The following is a 19,754-nucleotide window of genomic DNA, read 5'->3' on the forward strand; positions in this document are numbered from 1 at the left end:
TGTGTGTTTCCTTTAGCACTGATAAATCAGTTTGCACCTTTCTAGAACACGTCAGAAGTTGGACTCTCAGAGGCAAAAGTCAAGGGCACAGGGCTTGCAATAAATAATAGGGGAAAAGATCACATGTAACTCAAGAGAAACTGCCACAGTCCCCCTGCCTTCTAGAAAGACGTGGGCTACACACCTAGAGCCTTAAGCCTTGGAGGCCACACATGCTCAGGTCAAGGATGGTCACGTGCCACCCACCCACTCTCTCAGCCTTGGAATTTCTCAAGCTTTCTCAAGAATCAGCCAGCTCTCTGCCTTGCGTCCAAGAAGAGATAAGGAAGGTGGCAGTGTACATCAGCAGGTGATGGGGCTTGCCGCCAAGCCCAACTACTGGAGTTTGATCCTTGATCCCTGGGACTCCACGTGGCGGATGGCAGGCCGGGTCTAGAACCGACTTCCCTAAGATGTCCTTTCATCATCATAGAGGCACCTGAGTTAGGCGTCCTCCGTAGGGGGCGGGGCTTGGCCGGTGGGCGGAGACAGGCTGAGGCTCTCTGGGGCTAGGGATGGCAGGTTCGAGCAGGGGCGGGGCTTGAACGAGCACGGGGCGGTGCGTCGGGGGCAAGGCCCTGACGTCACTCCCGTGGGCTCCGGGAGGACGTGGACATGGCGGCTAGCAGCTCTTCCGGCCTCGCGCAGGGCACCAACCCGTCGTCCAGGTAACGAGCCCCGTGGGCGGCGAGGCGCCCCAACCCCGCGGGACTCGGTCGTGAGTCACGGGGAGCGGGGCGGGCCCGAGGCGGGGCGACGGCCCCTGGGGTCCGCGGGAGGGCGGGGCGGGGAGTCCGGGGAGTGACAGGCAGGGTGGGGGCGGGGACCCCGTGGGGATAGGGCTAGCCTAGGAGGGACCGACCTGGATGGGTAGGGTGGGGACCGAGGATGGAGGACAGAGTTGGGGGAGGGGACTGACCTCAGAGAGGACCTGAGACCTTGGGGAACCTTCCAAGCGGGAATAGGGTGGGGTGTTCTGGCCCCTGATGGATAGAATTGGAGTTTTTGGTGTCTGATGTATGGGGGAATCCTCCAGGCAGGGATGGAGTCAGAGTTCTGGTTCCTGATGGATGGAGGACCCTCGAGACGGGGATGGAGTCTGGGGTTCTGATGTCTAGTGGATGGGGGACCCTCCAGATGGGCCTGAATTGGGGGTTCTAATCCCTGATGAATGGGGGACCCTCCAGGTGAGTATGGATTGGGGGTTCTGGTGTCTGACAGATGGGTTACCCTCTAGACAGGGATGAATTTGGGTTCAGTCCCTGATGGATGGGGGGCTCTCCAGACGAGGATGGGGTCTGGGGTTCTGTGTCTAATGGATGGGGGGCTAAGCTAGGCAGGGTAAAGTGAGCCTCTGGTCTTTGGAAGTCAGTAAAGCACAGGCAAGTGGCACAGGCTTCCAATCCAATCTTTGAAGAGAGAAGCTGAGGCAGTGTGTGTGTGTCTAAGTTCAGGGCTAGCCTGAGCTACAGTGAGTATGAGGCCAGGCTGAAGAACTAAAGGAGATGTTGTCTCTAAATAAAAGGCCACATGAATAATGTCCGTGCCAAGTGGAGAGAAGGCGCTTGGCTGTGTGTGAGGAGTTGGGGGCTGACGGCTGGGGACGAGTGTCCTCTTCACTCAGTGGCTTGGTTAGGGTTACAGTTGCAGTGATAACACACCCGGGCCAAGAGCTGGTGAGAGGGTCACTGTGGGGACCAGAGTTCCAGGTCTGTAAGTCAGGCAAGTCCACTGCCGTAGCACAACACACACAAATATACAAATGATGAAAAGAAAAAAAAAAAGAAAAGAAAACGCTCCAGTCAACAGCAAGCTGGGAGGAAAGGATTTGCGTGACTCACACTTCCAGATCACCATGACAGGAGCTCACACAGGGCAGGAACCTGGAGGCAGAGCTGATGCAGAGTCCATGGAGGGCGCTGCTGACAGGCTTGCTCCCCATGGCTTGCTCAGCCTGCTGTCCTATAGAACCCAGGACCAGAGCCCAGGGATGGCGCCACACACATTGGTCCCTAATTAAGAAACCACCCTACAGGCTTGCCTACAGCCTGATCTCATGGAGGCATTTTCTCAGTGGGTTCCCTCCTTTCAGATGACTTTAGCTTGTGTCAAGTTGATCAAAGTTCAGCACAACTGACCTTTGTCAAATTGACACAGCAGTACGACTATTTAGCAGTGACTTTAGTCCTCAAGATCGCTTGTCAGTGAACATCACAATACAAAACATACTACAAACTTCTTTACAAATCAAACCGTTTAAACTCAGTTCGGAGCTGGAGAAGGGCCCAGTGGTTAGAGCACTGGCTGCCATTTCAGAGGACCCAGGTTCGGTACCTGGCACTCTTGCACAGCAGCTCAAAACCACCTGTGGCCCCAGGGTACCTGACACCCCCTTCTGGCCTCTGCAGGCACCAGGTACATATGTGGTGCACAGACAGACATGCAGGCAAAGAAACTCCACACAAAAAGTAAAAATAATAAATCTTTTTAAATGGATAAAAACTCAGTTTCTTTTTTAAAATATCTGCTCTGTAAAACTCCAAAATCTCTTTAAAAAAAAATTCAAAGACTCTCAACTGTGGGTTCCAAGAGGAACGAACCAAGACAAGGTCAAAAGTGAAGCAAGGCAAAAAGCAATTTCACCAATGTAGCTAACTCAGGAGCCAGCGATCTGGGCTTCTTCTGGGGCTCCTTGGCCCCGGTAGCACACACAGCTTGTCTTCTAAATTCTGGCTGGCTCTGCTCTGCCATGGCTGCTGCTGGTCTTGGTGGTCATCCCATGGTACTGGCATCTCCAAAACACTGTGGTCTCTGTGTAACTGGGCTGCACTTTCACCAATAGCCTCTCATGGGATCCCTTCATGGTGCCAAGACTTAACTTCTTTGCATGACCTTTTCACTCTGGGGCCATCAACTGCCACTGTGGCCACATCTTCTTCACCAGTGGCTCTCCTGGCCTCTCACAGTGCCGAGCCCCACTGCTCTCCATGCTTTCCAAACCAGTACCACCTGGATGACTCTTACTAAGTTCGGCTGCCAGCCTGAGGTACAGCCTTGGCTACCTCTGGAACACAGCTGTGTGCTGGCCCTCAGGAAACACTTCCCAGAAGCCTTCACCTCAGTGATGCTGGTCTCTTCTGCCTTTCTTTTCTTCACTTGGGCGGGCCAGAACCACAGACCCTTAGTTCAGAATTGTAGATGGTTGTCCCCCAGCCCCAATGTGGTCTTCAGTCCCTGTGAGCCTCACAGGCCTGTCTTCTACCAGGCACCCTGCACCATCCGGGAAAGCAGCTCCCGAGCTCTTCTCAGTCCTCCGTAGAACACGCTCAGGCCTGTTTCAGCAACTCCTCATGAACCTGGCACCAATCCGTCTTAGTCAGGGTTACCTTTGCCATGGTGAAATGCCATAGCCAAAAGAAGGTGGGGGCACAAAGTGTTTAACTCAGCTTATGGCTTCATACCACTGTCCCTTCCTTACTGAGAGCAAGCTGATGCAAAGGCCATGAAGGGGGCCTGTTTACTGGCTTGCTCCCCATGGCTTGCTCAGCCTATTTATAGAACTCAAGACCACCAGCCTAGGGATGGCACCACCCACAGTGGGCTGGGCCCTCGCCCATCCATCACTAATTAAGAAGATGCCCTAGAGGCTTGCCTACAGCCTGATCTTGTGGAGGCATTTTCTCAACTGAGGATCCCTTTGCGATGACTGTAGCCTGTGTTGACTTGACATGAAGCTACTCAGGAAAACATGAGTCCGCTCCCTGTCCCTTGGATACACTCCTAAGGCCTCTGCCTGTCACCAAGACCACAACTCCATCAGCCAGAAGCAGCCGAGCCTTCCGGGTGCCACCTGGCACCCCTCTGGCAGCTCCTGATCTAGGCTCAGTTTTTGAGCTCTGGATGGTTGCCATGCTGATAACCTCTGGTCACTCAGGGTCCCCGTGAGCCTGGGAACCCTCAGTGGTGACACCAGTTTTTATAGATGCAGGGATCTCACAGTGACACCACAGAATGTCAGGGTCACACACCTTCGGCATCTCCTGCTCCCACCTGGATTCTCTGATGTGTCTCAGGTAGCCAGGGATTTTCTAAGCTGCCCTAAGGTCCCCTGTGGGTAGAGTACGTGGCTTTGGGTTGAGCTCTTAGTGCCATGAGACCCCTCAAACAGAATCACATCCCCAGCCTCTCTAGAGGGCTTCCATGGTACAGACAGCCACAACTGGTGGCTGTTGGTACCATCTACCCAGTAATTGAGGCAGTAGGGGGCCCTGCCTAAGTAAGGGTCTGGAGAGATGGCTGGGTTCAGCGCAGCACTGCCCTTGCACAGGGCGCGGGGTGATTCGCTGTTTCTGCCTTCAGTTGCGGAGCCCAGAGCTCTCTGCTGGCCTCTGGGCATCACCCACACAAGCAATGCAAGCAAAACATCTATATGCACAAAATTAAAATATCCCGGAACAGCTGGGGCACCAGGCCTGCAGCTGTGCCTGGATATCAAGCCACACAGGAGAGACAGCATTGCACTTGCTGTAAGTTCGTGGTACATCTGTATGAAGACCAAGTTCAAATCCCTAGCATCCATGTAAAATATGTTATGGTGATACACACCTGCGCTCCTGATGCTGGAGAGACCAACACAAAAGGCTCCCTCGGCTTGCTGACCAGATCTCATTAGTGCAAGCTCTGGGGACAGTGATTCTGGTCTGGCCCAGTACCTGCTCTGGGGGTCATGTACCTCGGGGACTCAGCTAACCCACCCTCTCTTTTGTGTTCTGCTGGCTCTAGCACCCAGTCGTCCTCCGCTTTCCCCCTCCCAGCTACTGGGGCCAGCTACACTGTGCAGTTTACCCCCAAAATGGAGAGCACCGCCAGCCTGGCCCTGGCCCCCGCGAGCCAGCTGCCTGCGCCTGGAGGAGGAGTTGCGGTGGGGTATAGCTGCTCCCAGCCCCAAGCCAGCCAGGGCCCCACATCCAGCAGCCAGCCCCGGGGTCCTGTGCCTACCTCTGCATCCGCCCACCAGGTACCACAGCACCATCCCATGCAACAAGATTGTATTTAATTTTTTACATGTATAAGTGTGTTGTCTGCATGTGTGTCTGTGCACCACGTGTATACAGTGCCTGTGGAGGCCAGAAAGGGGCGGAGTTGAGACAGCCGCTGAGTGGGTGCTGGAAGTTGAACTTAGATCCTCAGTGAGAGCAGCTGATGCTGTGACCACTGACCATCTCCAGGCCCCTCCCACCACCAGGGACTGCATTAGTGTTGCATGGGGACATGCATGGCGTCCCTGACTGTCAGCTGTGTCGTAGTTGTATTTCTAGGGACAAGACATGTTCTGGAATGACCTACCACGGTGATACCTCCCAAGGAGCTCAGAACTCTGGGGATGCTGAGGGGTGGCAGCTGCTGGGAGGAGCCCACAATGGCTGTGGTTGGCGGGATCTCCTCCCTCAGGCAGCTCTCCTCCCACAACCACACCTCCTGCCACCTACCTTTCATCTCTGACTCTTACTGCCAACACTTGGGGTGCCTAGACTCTGGCCAAACCGGGACCTTGGCTTCCACACTGGAGGATGTGAGGCAGAGCTGGGATTTCACTGGAGTAGGGGTGTAAGCAGAAGGGTTGTGATGGCCCCAGGAGGAGGTCAGACCCCCGGTGCAGCTCTGTCATTCTCCGCCATGCTGGGGGCCTTGTGGCTGTGAGGGCCTGCCATAGCTCTGAAGGGCAGCAGAATGAATAGGACCCAGGGACAGGGAGGTGGCTCACCCTTGTGGGCGGCTATGTCTGGGGTGCCTCAGTGGGCCATCTGCACCATACCTGTCAAGGAGGGTCTGCTGCTCTGTGGCAAAGGGCATCAGGAGCTCCTTTTCCTTCTCTGTCTTCCATTCCTGTGTCACTGTCACTAAGTGTCAGATCCACTGCATGGCACAGGACCACTGTCTATGCAGGGGGTGGGGCGATATTGCCTCAAAAAAGCAAAACTATAGGAACACACCTTTAATCCCAGCACTCGGGAGGCAGAAGGCAGGCAGATTTCTGAGTTCTAGGACAGCCAGGGATACACAGAGAGACCCTGACTGGAAAAACAAAAGGAAGGAAGGGAAGGAAGGAGGGAGGGAGGGAGGGAGGGAGGGAGGGAGGGAGGGAGGGAGGGAGGGAGGGAGGGAGGGAGGGAAGGAGGGAGGGAGGGAGGGAGGCAGGAAGGGAGGGAGGCAGGCAGGCAGGCAGGCAGGCAGGCAGGCAGCTGGCAGCTGGCAGCTGGTCAGTAGGTGAAGGCATTCACTGGCTGCTAAATTTGATCCCTGGGACCCACATGGTGGAAAGAGAGAACAGATTCCCACAAATTGTCCTCTGATTCCACATGCGTGCTGTGGCACATGCCCCCATCCCCATACACGTGCACATATGTACACATAATACATTAATAAATAAAGTGATTCTTTTGAGTGGCTGGGAATGTAGCTCAGTGGGTATCATACTCACCCAGCACACACAAAGCTGTTGGTTCTGTCCCCAGCACTAACTATATAAGCTGGGCCTAGGGGCAACTCCTGTCTTCCTAGCACTCCAGCGGTAAAGACAGGGGAGTCATGTCGTCCTTGGCTAAGTGGAGAGTTCGAGGCCAGCCTGGCCTATGACAACCTGTCTCATTAGACATGGCATTGGATGAGCAGGGTCCAGCCCTGGGGACAGCTGGCTGTGTACTGCTCACCACACTACCCCCCATCCCAGCGTCCCACCCCACTGTGTCCACCCCCCCCCCCCCGCCAGCATCCCACCCTACCGCCATTCCCAGTGTCCCGCCCACCTCCCTGAGCTGCTTTTCTCTCTGTGTCCCTGTCCGTGGAACCCTCCAGGAGGATGGTCACAGCTACCGAGAGAAGGTGACCAAGAGCCGCACAGACTCACGGGAGCGGCCAGCCAGGTCGCTCTGCAGGCCAGGTGGGCTGTGGGGATTCTCTGAGGGGCTGGGAAGCACGGTCTGGTCCGAGGTTTGCTTAGACAGCACGGGCACACAGGACAGGCCTGTGCCCGGGAGGAGGAGGCTGGGCATGTGGGTCCCAGAGATGGAGCTCAGGCCACCGGGCTTGGCCGCAAGCACTTTTATCTGCGGAGCCATCTTGCCAGCTCTAGTCCCAGGTTTAAAATTTCCTTGAGATCCGGCCAGCTGAGCTGCAGCCATTGCAGGCAAGCTGGACCCGCACAGGAAGGCTGATCCGCTAGCTTGAGATTTGTCCTGGCACTACAGCTACCTAAGTCACCGGGGTCCAGCCTGGGTTGCAGTGCGGTTAAATACTCTGTGGACCTGCTGCCTGGGGTAGCCTGGCTGAGTCTGCCCCACCCTCGTTTCTCCCTCCTAGGACCAAGCTCCCGCAGCCCTGACTCGGACTCAGTGTCACCCGGCCCGCAGCGTCCTCCGCCCTCCTCCCAGCGGGCCCCGCAGAAGCTGCAGGCACCGTCCCCGCCGCCGGCTCCCGTGGGCTCGGACCCGTGGGGTGGCCCTGTCCTCGGGCCCTGGGACCCCACCTTTACCAGCGATGCGCTGCCGTTCCTGGACAGGCTGCCGAAGCCCAAGGCGGGCCCCAGGCCGCCCTCTATGCACTATTGCGAGGTCTGCAGGGTCAGCTGCGCGGGGCCGCAGGTCAGGACTGGCAGCTAGACGGCTCAGTGCCTCTGTCCATCAAAAACTATAGTGGCAGGTGTGGCAGGAGCCCTGGTGCTGGCCTGTCACACCGCTGTGGAGGCAGGGGGTGGGGAATTCAGCCCACCCTCAGCTATGTGGTGAGTGTGAGGCCAGACTGGGCTCCGTGAGCCTGTCACAGGTCCGCTACGGGACCCTGGTTTGTTTCCCAGGCCCATGTGGCGGGTCCTGGATCCTGTGACCACAGGACCCTCTGCTGGTCGCCTCAGGCACGCGGTGCACAGACTCACAGGCAACACACCCTACACAGAGAATTAAATTTAAATGTATAAAGAATGGGGTGGAAAAGAAAGCACTGAGAGATAACCTGTCAGAATCATAGGCTGATTTCTAGAGATGCTTGGAGGTAGAGTCTGCATTGGTAACACACACACAAACATACATACATCACACTACACACAGACATACATCACACTAAACACACACACAGAGGGAGAGAGACCCAGAAACAGACAGAGACCCATACACAGATAAACGCACACAGACAACACTCGTGTGCACAGGCTGGTTTGATATCGAGAGTATTGCGCTCTCGATCTGTAGCCAAAGCTGGCCTTTAGCATGCAGTCCTCCTAACTCGATGCCCTCTTAATTTTAACCCCCCGAATCAGTCCCCCAAACAGGTCCGTTTGTTTCTGGGCTTCTTCAGTCCTCTCCCCGTGAGTAGGCGTTTGGCCACGGCTGGCCTAGCTTTCACAATTGTAAGAATGGAACCTTTTTTCGCCGACATGGGCCGAGTGGTCTAGCTCTGTGTACTCTGAAGCACAGATGTGGCTCTGATTTGTGGGTTTCTCCTCTGCAGCGCCCCCGTGTGGAAGAGCTTTGTGAAATCCGTGCCTGCGGTTGTGTGCAAGTGTGTCACATTCCCCAGGCAGCTCTAAAAAGGGGTTTTCTTTTATTACTCTCTTTTTTGAAAGTTACGTTTATTTTATTTTCTGTGTATGAGTGTTTTGTCTACATCTAGGTCTGTGCACCACATGTGTGCCCTGTCCATAGAGACTACGAGAGGTCTTCGGAGCCCCTTGAACTTTGCTCTTTTCCAATTCCAATGTAGCCAATTTTCCAGCCCTGTTTTGTTGTTGTTGGTTTAGGATTTTTTTGTTTGGTTGTTTGGTTGGTTTGTTTTGGTTTTGTGACAGGGTTTTTCCATGTAGCCCTGGTTGTTCTTGAACTCTTTCTGTAGACCAGACTGGCCTTGAACTCAGAGATCTGCCTGCCTCCTGCTCGCCTCTTGCCTCCCAAGTGTTGGGATTAAAGGCATGCACGACCTCGCTGAGCTGCTTTTGTGTTTTAAGGATGGTCTCCTATAGCCCAGGCTGGTCTTGAGCTCGCTATGTAGCTGAGGATGATCTTACACTCCTAATGCTCCTGCCTCCACCTCCCCAGACCTCAGAGAACAGCTCCTGAGGTCCTGGGAGCAGAACGCAGGCCTTTGTCCCCAAACTTTAGCCTGGAAAGGCCGGGTTTTGTTTGGGGGCAGCCCCTTGCTCCCATACAAGACAGGACCCTTGGTGAATGTTTCCTTAAAAATCCTGGCTGGAGTTTATTTAGGTCAAGGGAACGAGACATTGCCCTGACTCTTCTAACTTAGGGCACAAGTGGCAGAGGAAGCCAGGGACCCTGTGTCCCTTTGAGTTCCTACTAGCCAACTGTGTGGCCTGCAGATGAGTGTTGGTTCTGGTAAGGTGTCCGCATAAGGCCTCCCGACTCTTTGTTCCAGACCTATCGGGATCACCTGGAAGGGCAGAAGCACCGGAAGAAGCAGGCGGCTCAGAGGACCAGCACACAGCCCAGTGGAGGTCCCAGAGGATCCCAGAGCCTCCACTGTGGCCTGTGCGCCGTGTCCTGCACGGGGGCTGACGCCTATGCTGCGCACATGAGGGGAGCCAGGCACCAGAAGGTACACATATCCTGGCCCAGCAGTCAGCTCCAGCAGCTGGTGTCTCACCAGCTCTGAGCAGGTGCAAGGTGGGGGTGGGAGAGGGCACCACGGTGGGGGCCATGTTGACTGTGACTGAGCATGCTCTGATGTGGCTGGAGGTGGAGGAGACCTCAGGTGATGGCCAGAGTATGGCTGCAGGCAGGAGTGTGTGTGTGTGTGTGTGTGTGTGTGTGTGTGTGCGCGCGCGCGCGCGAGAGCGAGAAGAGAAGAGAAAAGAGAAGAGAAGAGAAGAGAAGAGAAGAGAAGAGAAGAGAAGAGAAAGAGAGAGCTGGGGTCCCCCAAACCACACATCCATGCACATCTGCTCACAGGCTTGGGAGCCAGAGACATTGCTATACAGGTCAAGAACGTTGGTGTGAGTGCTGGAGAGAGACAGGGGTGTCAAATCTGAGAAATGGGGCCACAGGCAGGAGGTGGCTCCAGGACATTTTTTTCAAGGGGGAGGTTTCCACAGAGTAGAGAAACCAGGGCACCCTGCCACACTTTCTCCAGCAGCCTGTTCAGTGTGACGTGCACTGTTTGTTTCCCAAACATGCTGTGGGGTCCGTTGCAGGTCTTCAAGTTGCACACCAGGCTAGGGAAGCCCATTCCCTCTGAGCCCACACCACGGAGTGTCACCTACACCCGAGGTTCGGACAGCACCCCCGAGACCTCAGTCAAGCATGAAGCTCATGCCCGTCACAGCTCACACACCCAAGGCCGGCCAGCACCAGCCAAGGGATCAGCAGCCTCACGCAAGGGTACAGGTCTCTACAGTTCTGTACATGTGAACAGATGACTGTATCCAGCGCCCCTCACTGGGGGAATCTAGGCAGGAGCTCCACCCCTAAGCCCACCCCCAGCTTTTGGATTTTTAGGTACAGTTTTTATTTATTGGTTTGTTTTGTTTTGTTTTGTTTAAAGACAGGGTTTCTCTGTGTAGCCCTGGTTGTCCTGGAACTCACTCTGTAGACCAGGCTGGTCTCAGACTCACAGAGATCCTCCTGCCTCTGCCTCCCAAGTTCTGGGATTGAAGGCGTGCGCCACCACACCCTGCCAGCTCTCGGTTTTTGAGGCAGGATCTCACCGTGTAACCCGTGGTGACCTGGAACTGATTGGTGCTCCTCCTGCCCTATCCTCCTAAGTGCAGGATTCCAGGTGTGAGCCACCAGCTTTGTGACAACTTAGCTTGAATGGAAGGTCACTGTCCTTTGGAGTTCTCTTGAGGTGACCCATTCACATCAGACAGTCAGTGGCCATTTGCTGAGCTACTGTCTGTCTCTGCTCTTGGCTTGGGTGATATCACAGCCTGCCCTTCTGTGGCTGCAGGATACCATGGTAGTTTCCACAAGAGGGAGTGGCCAGCTAGCTCCCCCTCAGGTTTAGAGTCCCGTGGCATGTAGGGGAAGGGATGGGGCAGGCCTGAGGTTGCAGCCCACCATGGTTTCTGGCAGGGCCACCTGAGCTGCAGACAATGCATGGCCGACCTGGAGACAGGCGGCCATCACACTTCAAGGTGGAGGCCACCAGGGGAGGCCCTGGGGAAGCTTCGGGGAGCTCTGGAGACATGGCGCCAGTGGGCACAGAGTATGTTGAGGAGGTAAGTGGCTGCTGGGACACTGAGTCTTGGTGAGCAGAGCTCAGCTTTGGCCCACTGTGGTTCTGTGAATGGAGCTGCCACAGTAGCCCATCCTCATGTCCACCTTCCACGCAAGGGGTGGGAAGCAGGACCAGGGGGTGGGAAAGCTCACTCAGGGCACCAAGGCCCTCCTGTCCCACCCTACTTGGCCTGAGGGCCCACTGTTCCAGTTTGGCACCAGAGAGCCAAGCTCTGTCTACCTCAGATGGCTTCATACCTTGGCCGGCTTTGCCTGGGAGAGTCAAACTGGACCTGCCTACCCTAAGTCCTGGTTTATGAATGCCAGCCCGAGGGTCCTTGGGCAGTACTTACTGTGCCTGCACCAGGGTGGCTGGCTGCTGCACAAACACCCAGGGTAGGGAGTCGCCACTCATAAGCTCTCTATTCACAGCTGGCTCCATGGCCACTGCCCCAGCAACACAGGGATGGTACTTCCATTGGTGTGTGCAGGTGACCCCTGTGTGGGTGTGTGCAGAAGATAGGTGGCGGTCCCCTAGCCATGTCTTTTTGTCCCTTGCACTTTGTCTAGGGCAGTGCTCACCAGCTAGAGCCAGCTGCGGTGGCCTGCTACTTGGTCATGGGGACAAAGAGAGTTCCTGGTAGCATACAAGGTGTCGGGTGGCTCTTTGCCCCTGGGGTGGGGTTGAGAGGCTGAAGGGACAGGTCAGGGGCATTCCCTGTGCTTTCAAAGCCACTTCTCTGGGATGACACACCCCTGCTAGTGCCATGGGGAGGCTCGTTGTCCTGGGTGTCTTGCTGTCCAGCACCCTCCAGGTCATCAGGGCTGGCCGGCAGGAAGCCGAGTCACGTTCGTGTCCTGTCCTAGGTGTGTAGTGATGAGGGGAAGGTGATCCGCTTCCGATGCAAGCTCTGCGAATGCAGCTTCAATGACCGGAACGCCAGAGACATGCACCTGACTGGACGCCGGCACCGTCTGCAGTACAGAGTGTGTCCAGCAGGGGTGCCAGAGGCCGGCCAGGGCTACCAGTGTGGGGGAAGCGGCTGGTGAAGAGAGGAACAGGAAGAAAGGCTTGAGAGGGGATACAGAGGGCTGCATGGATAGGTGGGGAGTGAGGCGTGTGTATAGAGATAGGTGGGTGAGCGGGCAGACATTATTCGTAGCTTTGCTACTCACTGGAAGGAGTTTCCCCCTCTGGTCCTGCCAGAGACCCTGCAGATGCACAAAGCCACCGACACTCAGGAGCCCACCCTGCTTTGTGTTTGGTTGCTGACCCTCCTTACTGGCTGAGTGTTTTGGTGGCTGTCCTTGGGGAACAACACTCATGACCCCGCCTGGTGCTTGGGCCCCTGCACTCTGAATGAACATGAGTGGCCTACAACCTAGACAGTCTTGGTCATGTAAAGCCACCCCCAGAGCCTGGGCAGGACATTTCCCCAAAGTGACCCATTTTGACTGCTGTGGGCTACATGCAGCCTGCTGTCCCCTCAGCCCACTTCTCCCTACTGCCACTGTGGTGGGGCCCATGAATCTGTAAGAACAGCGGGTGTTAATTGGGGCTTCTCTCTGCCCACGAGCTGGCTGCCCATCTGGCTGGCTTTACCTTTGCAGAAGAAAGTGGATCCTACACTTCCAGTAGCTGCCCGGCCCAGCGGCCCCATTCAGAGGGTGCTGGCCAAGAGGCTACAGAGGCACTGGCAGCAGGTACAGACACAGCTGGAGGATACACGGCGCTGGGACTCTGAGCTAAGGTGACCATGGTGTTCCCTCCTGGCCTCCTCACACCCTTCTTCAACATCTGACATTCCCTACCGTCTCTGTATCCCGTGACCTCTAATGCTACCATGTCCCCTGTCCTCTGATGTCCTCATGTCCCCAACCTCTGATATCCCCATGTTCCTGATGTCCCCATGTCCCCTGACATCTGATACCATGCCTCTGATATTCCCATGTCCCCTGACCTCTGATGCCCCATGACCCCTGACCTCTGATGTCCCCATGTCCCCTGATCTCTGATGTCCCCATGTTCCTGATGTCCCCGTGTCCCCTGACCTCTGATGCCCCATGATCCCTGACCTCTGATATTCCCATGTCCCCTGATTTCTGATGCCCCCATGACCCCTGACCTCTGATATTCCCATGTCCCCTGACCTCTGATGCCCTCATGACCCCTTAACTCTGATGTTCCCAGGCCTCTGGCATCCAGAGCCCCGTGTCCCTATCTGGTCCCCACAGGCAGCAAGAAGAACACAGCAGGCAGCCTGAGGAGACTCCACAGCCCCAGGTTGAGGAGCAGCTACCAGGGCTTCCTGCATGGGCATTGCCAGCTCCCACCACCAGACCAGGGATGGCCACTGCACGGCGCCAGGTGGGTGCTGTTGTAACATGTAGGACACCCAGTCCCCATCAGGCCTTGGGACCCCCTCAGAGGGCAGAGGACCCTGAGACTACCCAGTGCTGTGGGTCCAGCATAGCATGTCTGTCTCACACTGTGGCTCCCTGCAGCCTTCAAGAAGTGTCTGTCCTCATAGGCTGAGCAGGGACCTAAGGCTGGCCTCTCGCTTGAGGAGGACACACACTGTATGGCTCTTAGCCTCTGGCCTGGAAATGGAAAAATGTGCCACAGGAGAGCCCCCCCCCAGACCCAAATCCCCTGCACGTGTTTCCCTATGGGGGCTGCTCAGCCAATGGCCAGCCAATGCTCCCTAGAGCCTGTCTGGCCCTTCAGCACTCTCCGAAGTCCTGCCGGGATGTCTTGTCCCAGCCCACCCCTGATGAGGGTAGCTCTCCCCACAGTCAGGGCGTCGGCCGGAGAGCAGCGACGACCGTCATGTCATGTGTAAGCATGCCTCCATCTACCCCACGGAAGAAGAGCTGCAGGCCATCCAGACAGCTGTGTCCCACACAGAACGAGCACTCAGACTGGTGTCAGACACCCTGGCGGAAGAGAGCAGCCAGCACGGGTTAGTGCCTCAGGGCTCTGTCCTACTGGTTTGTCTCAAATTCCTCTGCCAGACTTGTGACAAAGTCCCTCTTACCCTATTTCCCTGTGTGTTGGGTTTGGTAATCCCAGTACTCAGGAAGCTGAAACAGGAGGATCACTGTGAGGGAGGTTAACCTGGGCTGGACAGTAAGCCCTTGCTTCAGATATAGAGATGATACACAGGTAAATAGATAGATAGATAGACAGACAGACAGAGAGATAGGTCAACCACACATAAATAGCTGGATAGACTGTAAGTAGGTGTCTGGCCTCTCAAGGATCAGGTTGCTTGTGTGGGCTGCAGGATGGGTATGGGGGTGGCAGCAGTGTGTTTCATTTCCCATCTGTGTCCCCTGTAGAGGGGCCAGGTCCCTGGAACTCAGGACCTGGGAGCCTATGCTGTCCCTCCCTCCTGACACATTCTGCCTCTTTGTCTCCGTAGCACCCTGGCGTCCCCACCACCGAGGATGCTGAAGGGTGTGGTGCGGGTTGGCATTCTGGCCAAGGGCCTTGTCCTCCGTGGGGACCACAGTGTACAGCTGACCCTGCTCTGCTCCAAGAAGCCCACGCACTCCCTGCTGCAGAGGATCAAGCAGGAGCTGCCCCGAGAGCTGTCTGTAAGAGCAAGGCCAGGACAGGGTCTGCAGTTAGAGGACAGAGAGGCCCCGCAGGGCTGGGAGCTGGCTCCATCACCTCCCACATAGGCGCTGGGATCTGAGTTCGAACCTCAAGAAACTGTGTAAAAGCCAGTCGTAGGCCAGGTGTGGAGGTTCATGTCTGCAATCCCAGCCCTTGGGAGGCAGGATCCCAGAGGCAGCCTGGCCAAGCAGGGAGCTGGGTACCTGTTGGAGACCCTGCTTTAAAAAGTGAGGTGAAAGTCAACTGAGAAACAGTCTGACTTCAGTCTCTGGCCCTGGCACACACAAAAGAAAGGGATCAGGTGTGCACCTCTCCTCCTGGAACTGAGACAGAGAATGGCATGTTCTGGCCAGGGCTCCTGCTGTGGCTTAGTGGTGAGCACTCTCACATGTGGGGCTCTGGGTCTGTTCCCAGCACTGGTGCATGGCAGCAATGTCTTTCATTTCCCATCTGTGTCCCCTGTAGAGGGCTGGGTGTCTGGAACTCAGGAGTGTGGAGTGTGGCAACCTAGAGGCCTTTGCTGTCCCTCCCTCCTGACATGTTCTGTGTGTGCACAGGTAGCGCTAACACACACACACACACACACACACACACTTCCTAGACTTTGTACTCACAGGTGTCAGAGGTAGCGTAACAGTTTTAGTTTCCTTTTGTCTGACACAGCATTTGTGCAAAGAGCCACTTGTTTTTCCTTTTCTGTCTGATATTTTGTTCATGACCACTTGTTTTTCTATTGAGTCACATCTTATTGAACAACAGGTGCTCTTTACATACAGAGACTCCTCCTTAGCATTGCCATATGTATGTTCCTCTGGTGGGTCTTAAGTCACACAGAGGTCCCTGATGCAGGGTCTGGAACCCTGGCAGCAGGTACACAGGGGTGGAGAGATGGGTCCATGAGCTGGCGGTGCCCCGCTCATGTGCACCAGGAACTCCGCTAGAGTCATGTGGCTTCTTTTCATGTTTATACACAGATAGTGGCAGAAGACAAGTACGAGGTCTCATCTGACCATGACGCCAACATTGTTATCTCAGCCTGTGTGGAGCCTGGGGTGAAGGTCACCGTGTCTGCCACCTCACCTCTGATGCGGGAAGATCCCTCTGTAAAACAAGGTGCACCCCCAGCTCCCTGCCCTGAGCCTACACAGCACAGCACCCTGTTCTGGACAGAAAGGCCCTGGTAGTCATTGTATCTCTGGGTCACATGGGGTCACACAGTCTGGGGCGGTAGAGCTAAGGGCTGGTGTTTCAGGGCCTTTGCACATGCCTGGAAGGTCCTCTCCCACTGAACCACACCCCAGCTTGTGGAGGTTAGGGACAGGGTCTCTCAGTGTGACCAGGCCCCAGACCTGAGATCTACAAGGCCATCGATCACTTAGAACGCTGTAGGTGCTGCGTGGGGCATTGGCCTGTGATTCCAACATAGGGTGGGAGTGCGGGACTATGAGTCACAGGCCAGGGTGGAGCACAGAGGGGGACCTCGACTTAGTCAGGACAGCCAGCCTGAGCACAGCCACCCAATGGGACTGGGGATCAGCAGAAAGGGACTAGGATTCTATCCCTTCTAGGACAGCAAGACGCTCTGTCCGACCCAGAGGACGTCTTAGACCGGGAGAGGTGCCTTGAGACCCTGGCAGCCCTCCGCCATGCTAAGTGGTTCCAGGTCAGGTCATAGGGTGGGCTGCAGTGGGGACAGTCACCAACCAGTCTACCCCATAGTTCCCCAACCAACTGTGTCTCCTCCCCAAGGCTCGAGCCAGCGGCCTGCAGCCGTGCGTGATTGTCATCAGGGTTCTGAGGGAGCTGTGCCGCTGCCTGCCTCCCTGGGGGGCCCTGCCTGCCTGGGTAAGGCTGCAGGGGACAGTGGGGAAGCACAGGTCGGGGCCAGCCAGGTGTCTCCTCAGCACCCAACCATCCCAGAGTGTGTGGGTGTCACCAGGCCCCTCAGCGTGAGAAGATGCCTTGGGTCACTGTCATGGCTGCCTACCACTGTAAACCCCAAGCTGGGAGGTGAAGGTCCAGACCCTATGCAGATGTCCCGAGGGTACAGGCTCTCATCACACGAACCTACTGGTACCAGGATGAGGACCCAGGGTGTCCCCTGTACTGGCTGCGCTGCAGAGGACATCCCTAGGACTTTAACAGCCCATGTCATAGGACACTGAGCATGTGCTGGCCCAGACACCTGCCCTAGCATGGCCTTGTTTATCAGCCAAGCCACAGCCTGCCCTTTCATGTGGTTGCCACCCCTCCCCCATGTCTCCTTCAGGCCATGGAACTGCTGGTGGAGAAAGTTCTGAGCTCTGCACCCCGGCCCCTGAGCCCAGGGGATGCCATGCGTCGGGTCCTGGAGTATGTGGCCACAGGTGCGCTCCTGACAGGTCAGTGATGGGACAGGCGATGGGGGTCTAGGGCATGGGCAGCAGAGGCCATGACTATCCACATTCATACCCAAGAAGAAGAGGTCACCCCACCCACTGGGAGCCTGTGCATAACCTACAGCCCAAAGGGCAGAGGCATGCTGCCGCCCTCTAGGGACACAGCAGGACAAGGCCAGGAGTCGGCTTCATCCCCAAACCAGGGCTGCCCCTGTGCCACCACCACAGTCCACACTCCTGGCTGTATCGTGTGTTGTGGCCAGTTGCAGCTGGTGCCTACCCAGCCCAAGTGTGCTGGAACCATGACTGGGGTTCAAAGGAAGCCATAGAACTCTGCTGTGACTCCAGAGCCACAGTGTGGGGCTAGGCTGTGGCTCAGTGGACAGAGCACTCACCCAGAGTGCCCAAAGTCCCTGTGTCACACTCCCAGCACTAGGGAGGCAAGGGCAGGAGGTTTGGGAGTTCAAGGTCAGCCTCTGCTACTAAGGAGTTTGAGGAACAGAAACGGACACAATGCCCTCCCTTGGAGGGTCAAGAATGGGCCTTAGAAGGATTGGTCTCCTCTGAGAGTTCCTGGATTCTGAATGGGAAAGGAAGGTCAAAGGTCAGGCCTGACATGAGGGCCTTTTGTGTAATCACATAGGCTGGGGCACACCCACAGGCACAAATACAAAGGTGCCACAGGGAACTCTGTGTGGACAAGGCAGACCTTGCCTGATGTGGCCCATGGATCAGTGTGCCACAGACATAGCACAGACCACATGCACAGTGACCCACCATGGCAAGGTGGCCCATTGTGGCCCACTAGTCCCTCATAAGGGTGTCCACCCTCTCCTGGCTCAGATGGCCCGGGGCTACAGGACCCTTGTGAGAAAGGTCCACAGGACGCCCTGGAGCCCATGACCCCACAGCAGCGAGAAGACCTGACGGCCAGTGCGCAGGTATGTGGGTCCCCCTCCCACATTCTGGATGAAGGAGTGGGGCCGGGAGTAAGGAACTCCCACAGGCCACTGACTGACCTGGACCGTGTGAGACCCCAGGGCTCTCCTGTCATACACAGCCCTGGGTCCCATACAGCAGCGCAGGTGGAGGCAGAAGGATCAGAACTTAAAGGCTGTCTTTGACTACTGAGAGTGTTTGAGGCTAGCCTTGGCTACATGTGCTCCAGTCTCAGAAGTACACAGTCACACAGGCCCAAGTACCAAACACTGCCACTTTCATGGGGGTTGAGTATTTTACAAGGAATTTAGGGTTCCTCTACCCAGGAAGTACAGGTGGGGTCCCAAGAGCTCCAGACCAGCCTGTGCCACCAGCTGGTGGTGACATTCCCTAGGGCCACATGCCTGGTACCAGAAACGGTAACAGGCAACAGAACAAACAACCCAGCCCCCTGGGCACAGGCCTGATCCCGGAGGCCGGGCTAGGCTAGCACATCCTGACGGGACCCGTTGTCTGCAGCGTGCCCTGCGTCTTGTGGCCTTCCGGCAGATACACAAGGTCCTTCACATGGAACAGTTACCTCCACGGACCAGATTCGGGGCCGGGGCCCGGGCCCGGAAGAGGATGAGGGAGGCTAGTCAGGCCCAGGAGGGCACCAGGGAGAGGAAGCGGGGCCGACAGGGCACAGCAGGGCTGCCTTGAGCCAGTCATCACCACCAACCTACACCTCCCATACCTGAACAGGTGTGGTCCCTCCAGCTGCTGGCTCCTCCTGGTGTGGATGCCTCTGTCATTTTGTTTGTAGGTTTATTTACAACGCAGTGGGGGTTCCCCTGAGGTGACCCTCATGCTCATGGCTGTCACCCACCACCCCCAGGCCAGATAGCAGTGATCTCCTTGGTTTTAATTGCTATTTGAAACTCCCTTAATGTCATAAGTGAATGGGATCTGAATTGCCTCCTCGAGATGCCAGGAAGGGTGGCCTGGAAGATTCTATGGGTCACAGAGTTGGGGTAGAGGAGCAGAGAGCACAGAATGAGATTCCCCAGGCCCAAAACCCACCATATCCTTTAAACAGATCCCCTTACTACACACCAGCTGTGAGGACACTGTCACCCCACAGTGCAACCCTAGCCCCAGTCACTGAGTGCCTTCCGCAGATGGCCGACTCCGCCCCATGTCACCCTGTGGACCACTGGGCGTGGACACAGCTCTATCCATTAGGCCTCCTTTGCCTCCTTTGGACCCCCTTGTATCACCCCTAGGCTTCAACCCTGTTCCCTTCTACCTGTGGCTTTTAAAGGCCAGCCCACACATGGCGCAATGCCTGGAGTCTGTAGAATCATCCAGAACTTGGCTAGGGTGGGGAATAAAGCAGATCTGCCCGTGTGCGCTGTGGCCTTCATGTCCTTCACTCAGGGGTCCAGGTGGCCATACCCACCAGCCCTCAGCCTCCCAACACTAGGCTGCATTGTGAGTGTGGGCGGAGCTCCAGGGGCAGGAGCAGCCTTGTGACTGCCACTGTGCCGACCCTCACTAGTAGAACTCAGACCCGGG

The 19,754-nt window shown here is 56.3% G+C and overlaps 1 protein-coding gene across 2 annotated transcripts; it reads left to right on the forward strand.

Moving 5' to 3' along the window:
- The first annotated feature begins 597 nt into the window (after positions 1–597).
- On the forward strand, positions 598–19,588 carry Zfr2 (zinc finger RNA binding protein 2). 2 transcript variants are annotated; one of them, NM_001034895.3, is made up of 18 exons: positions 628–707; positions 4,822–5,056; positions 6,895–6,979; positions 7,399–7,679; positions 9,460–9,639; positions 10,235–10,421; positions 11,115–11,260; positions 12,126–12,245; positions 12,870–13,009; positions 13,494–13,626; positions 14,055–14,221; positions 14,684–14,858; positions 15,855–15,993; positions 16,449–16,543; positions 16,630–16,725; positions 17,150–17,261; positions 18,102–18,199; positions 18,717–19,588. In NM_001034895.3, exons 1-18 carry the CDS (start codon positions 655–657, stop codon positions 18,897–18,899), a joined length of 2,625 nt encoding a protein of 874 aa, NP_001030067.2. In that variant the 5' UTR covers positions 628–654; the 3' UTR covers positions 18,900–19,588. The 2 variants fall into 2 exon arrangements, 1 of the variants encoding a protein (NP_001030067.2); XR_001779403.2 differs by lacking the exons at positions 13,494–13,626; positions 14,055–14,221; positions 14,684–14,858; ... (4 more) ...; positions 18,102–18,199; positions 18,717–19,588 and having other exon boundaries at positions 598–707; positions 12,126–12,362; positions 12,870–12,957.
- Positions 19,589–19,754: the final 166 nt, after the last annotated feature.

Source organism: Mus musculus, chromosome 10 (genome assembly GCF_000001635.26).
Source record: "Mus musculus strain C57BL/6J chromosome 10, GRCm38.p6 C57BL/6J".
Lineage (NCBI taxonomy): Eukaryota > Metazoa > Chordata > Mammalia > Rodentia > Muridae > Mus > Mus musculus.

What these genes read in the sequence shown, in the direction of transcription:
- Zfr2 (NM_001034895.3), top strand. Translation starts at nt 655, where the DNA reads ATGGCGGCTAGCAGCTCTTCCGGCCTCGCGCAGGGCACCAACCCGTCG. An exon ending in ATCAGCAGCCTCACGCAAGG is followed by an intron (nt 10,422 to 11,114) that starts GTACAGGTCTCT and finishes GGTTTCTGGCAG; the next exon opens with GGCCACCTGAGCTGCAGACA. An exon ending in GCACAGAGTATGTTGAGGAG is followed by an intron (nt 11,261 to 12,125) that starts GTAAGTGGCTGC and finishes GTCCTGTCCTAG; the next exon opens with GTGTGTAGTGATGAGGGGAA.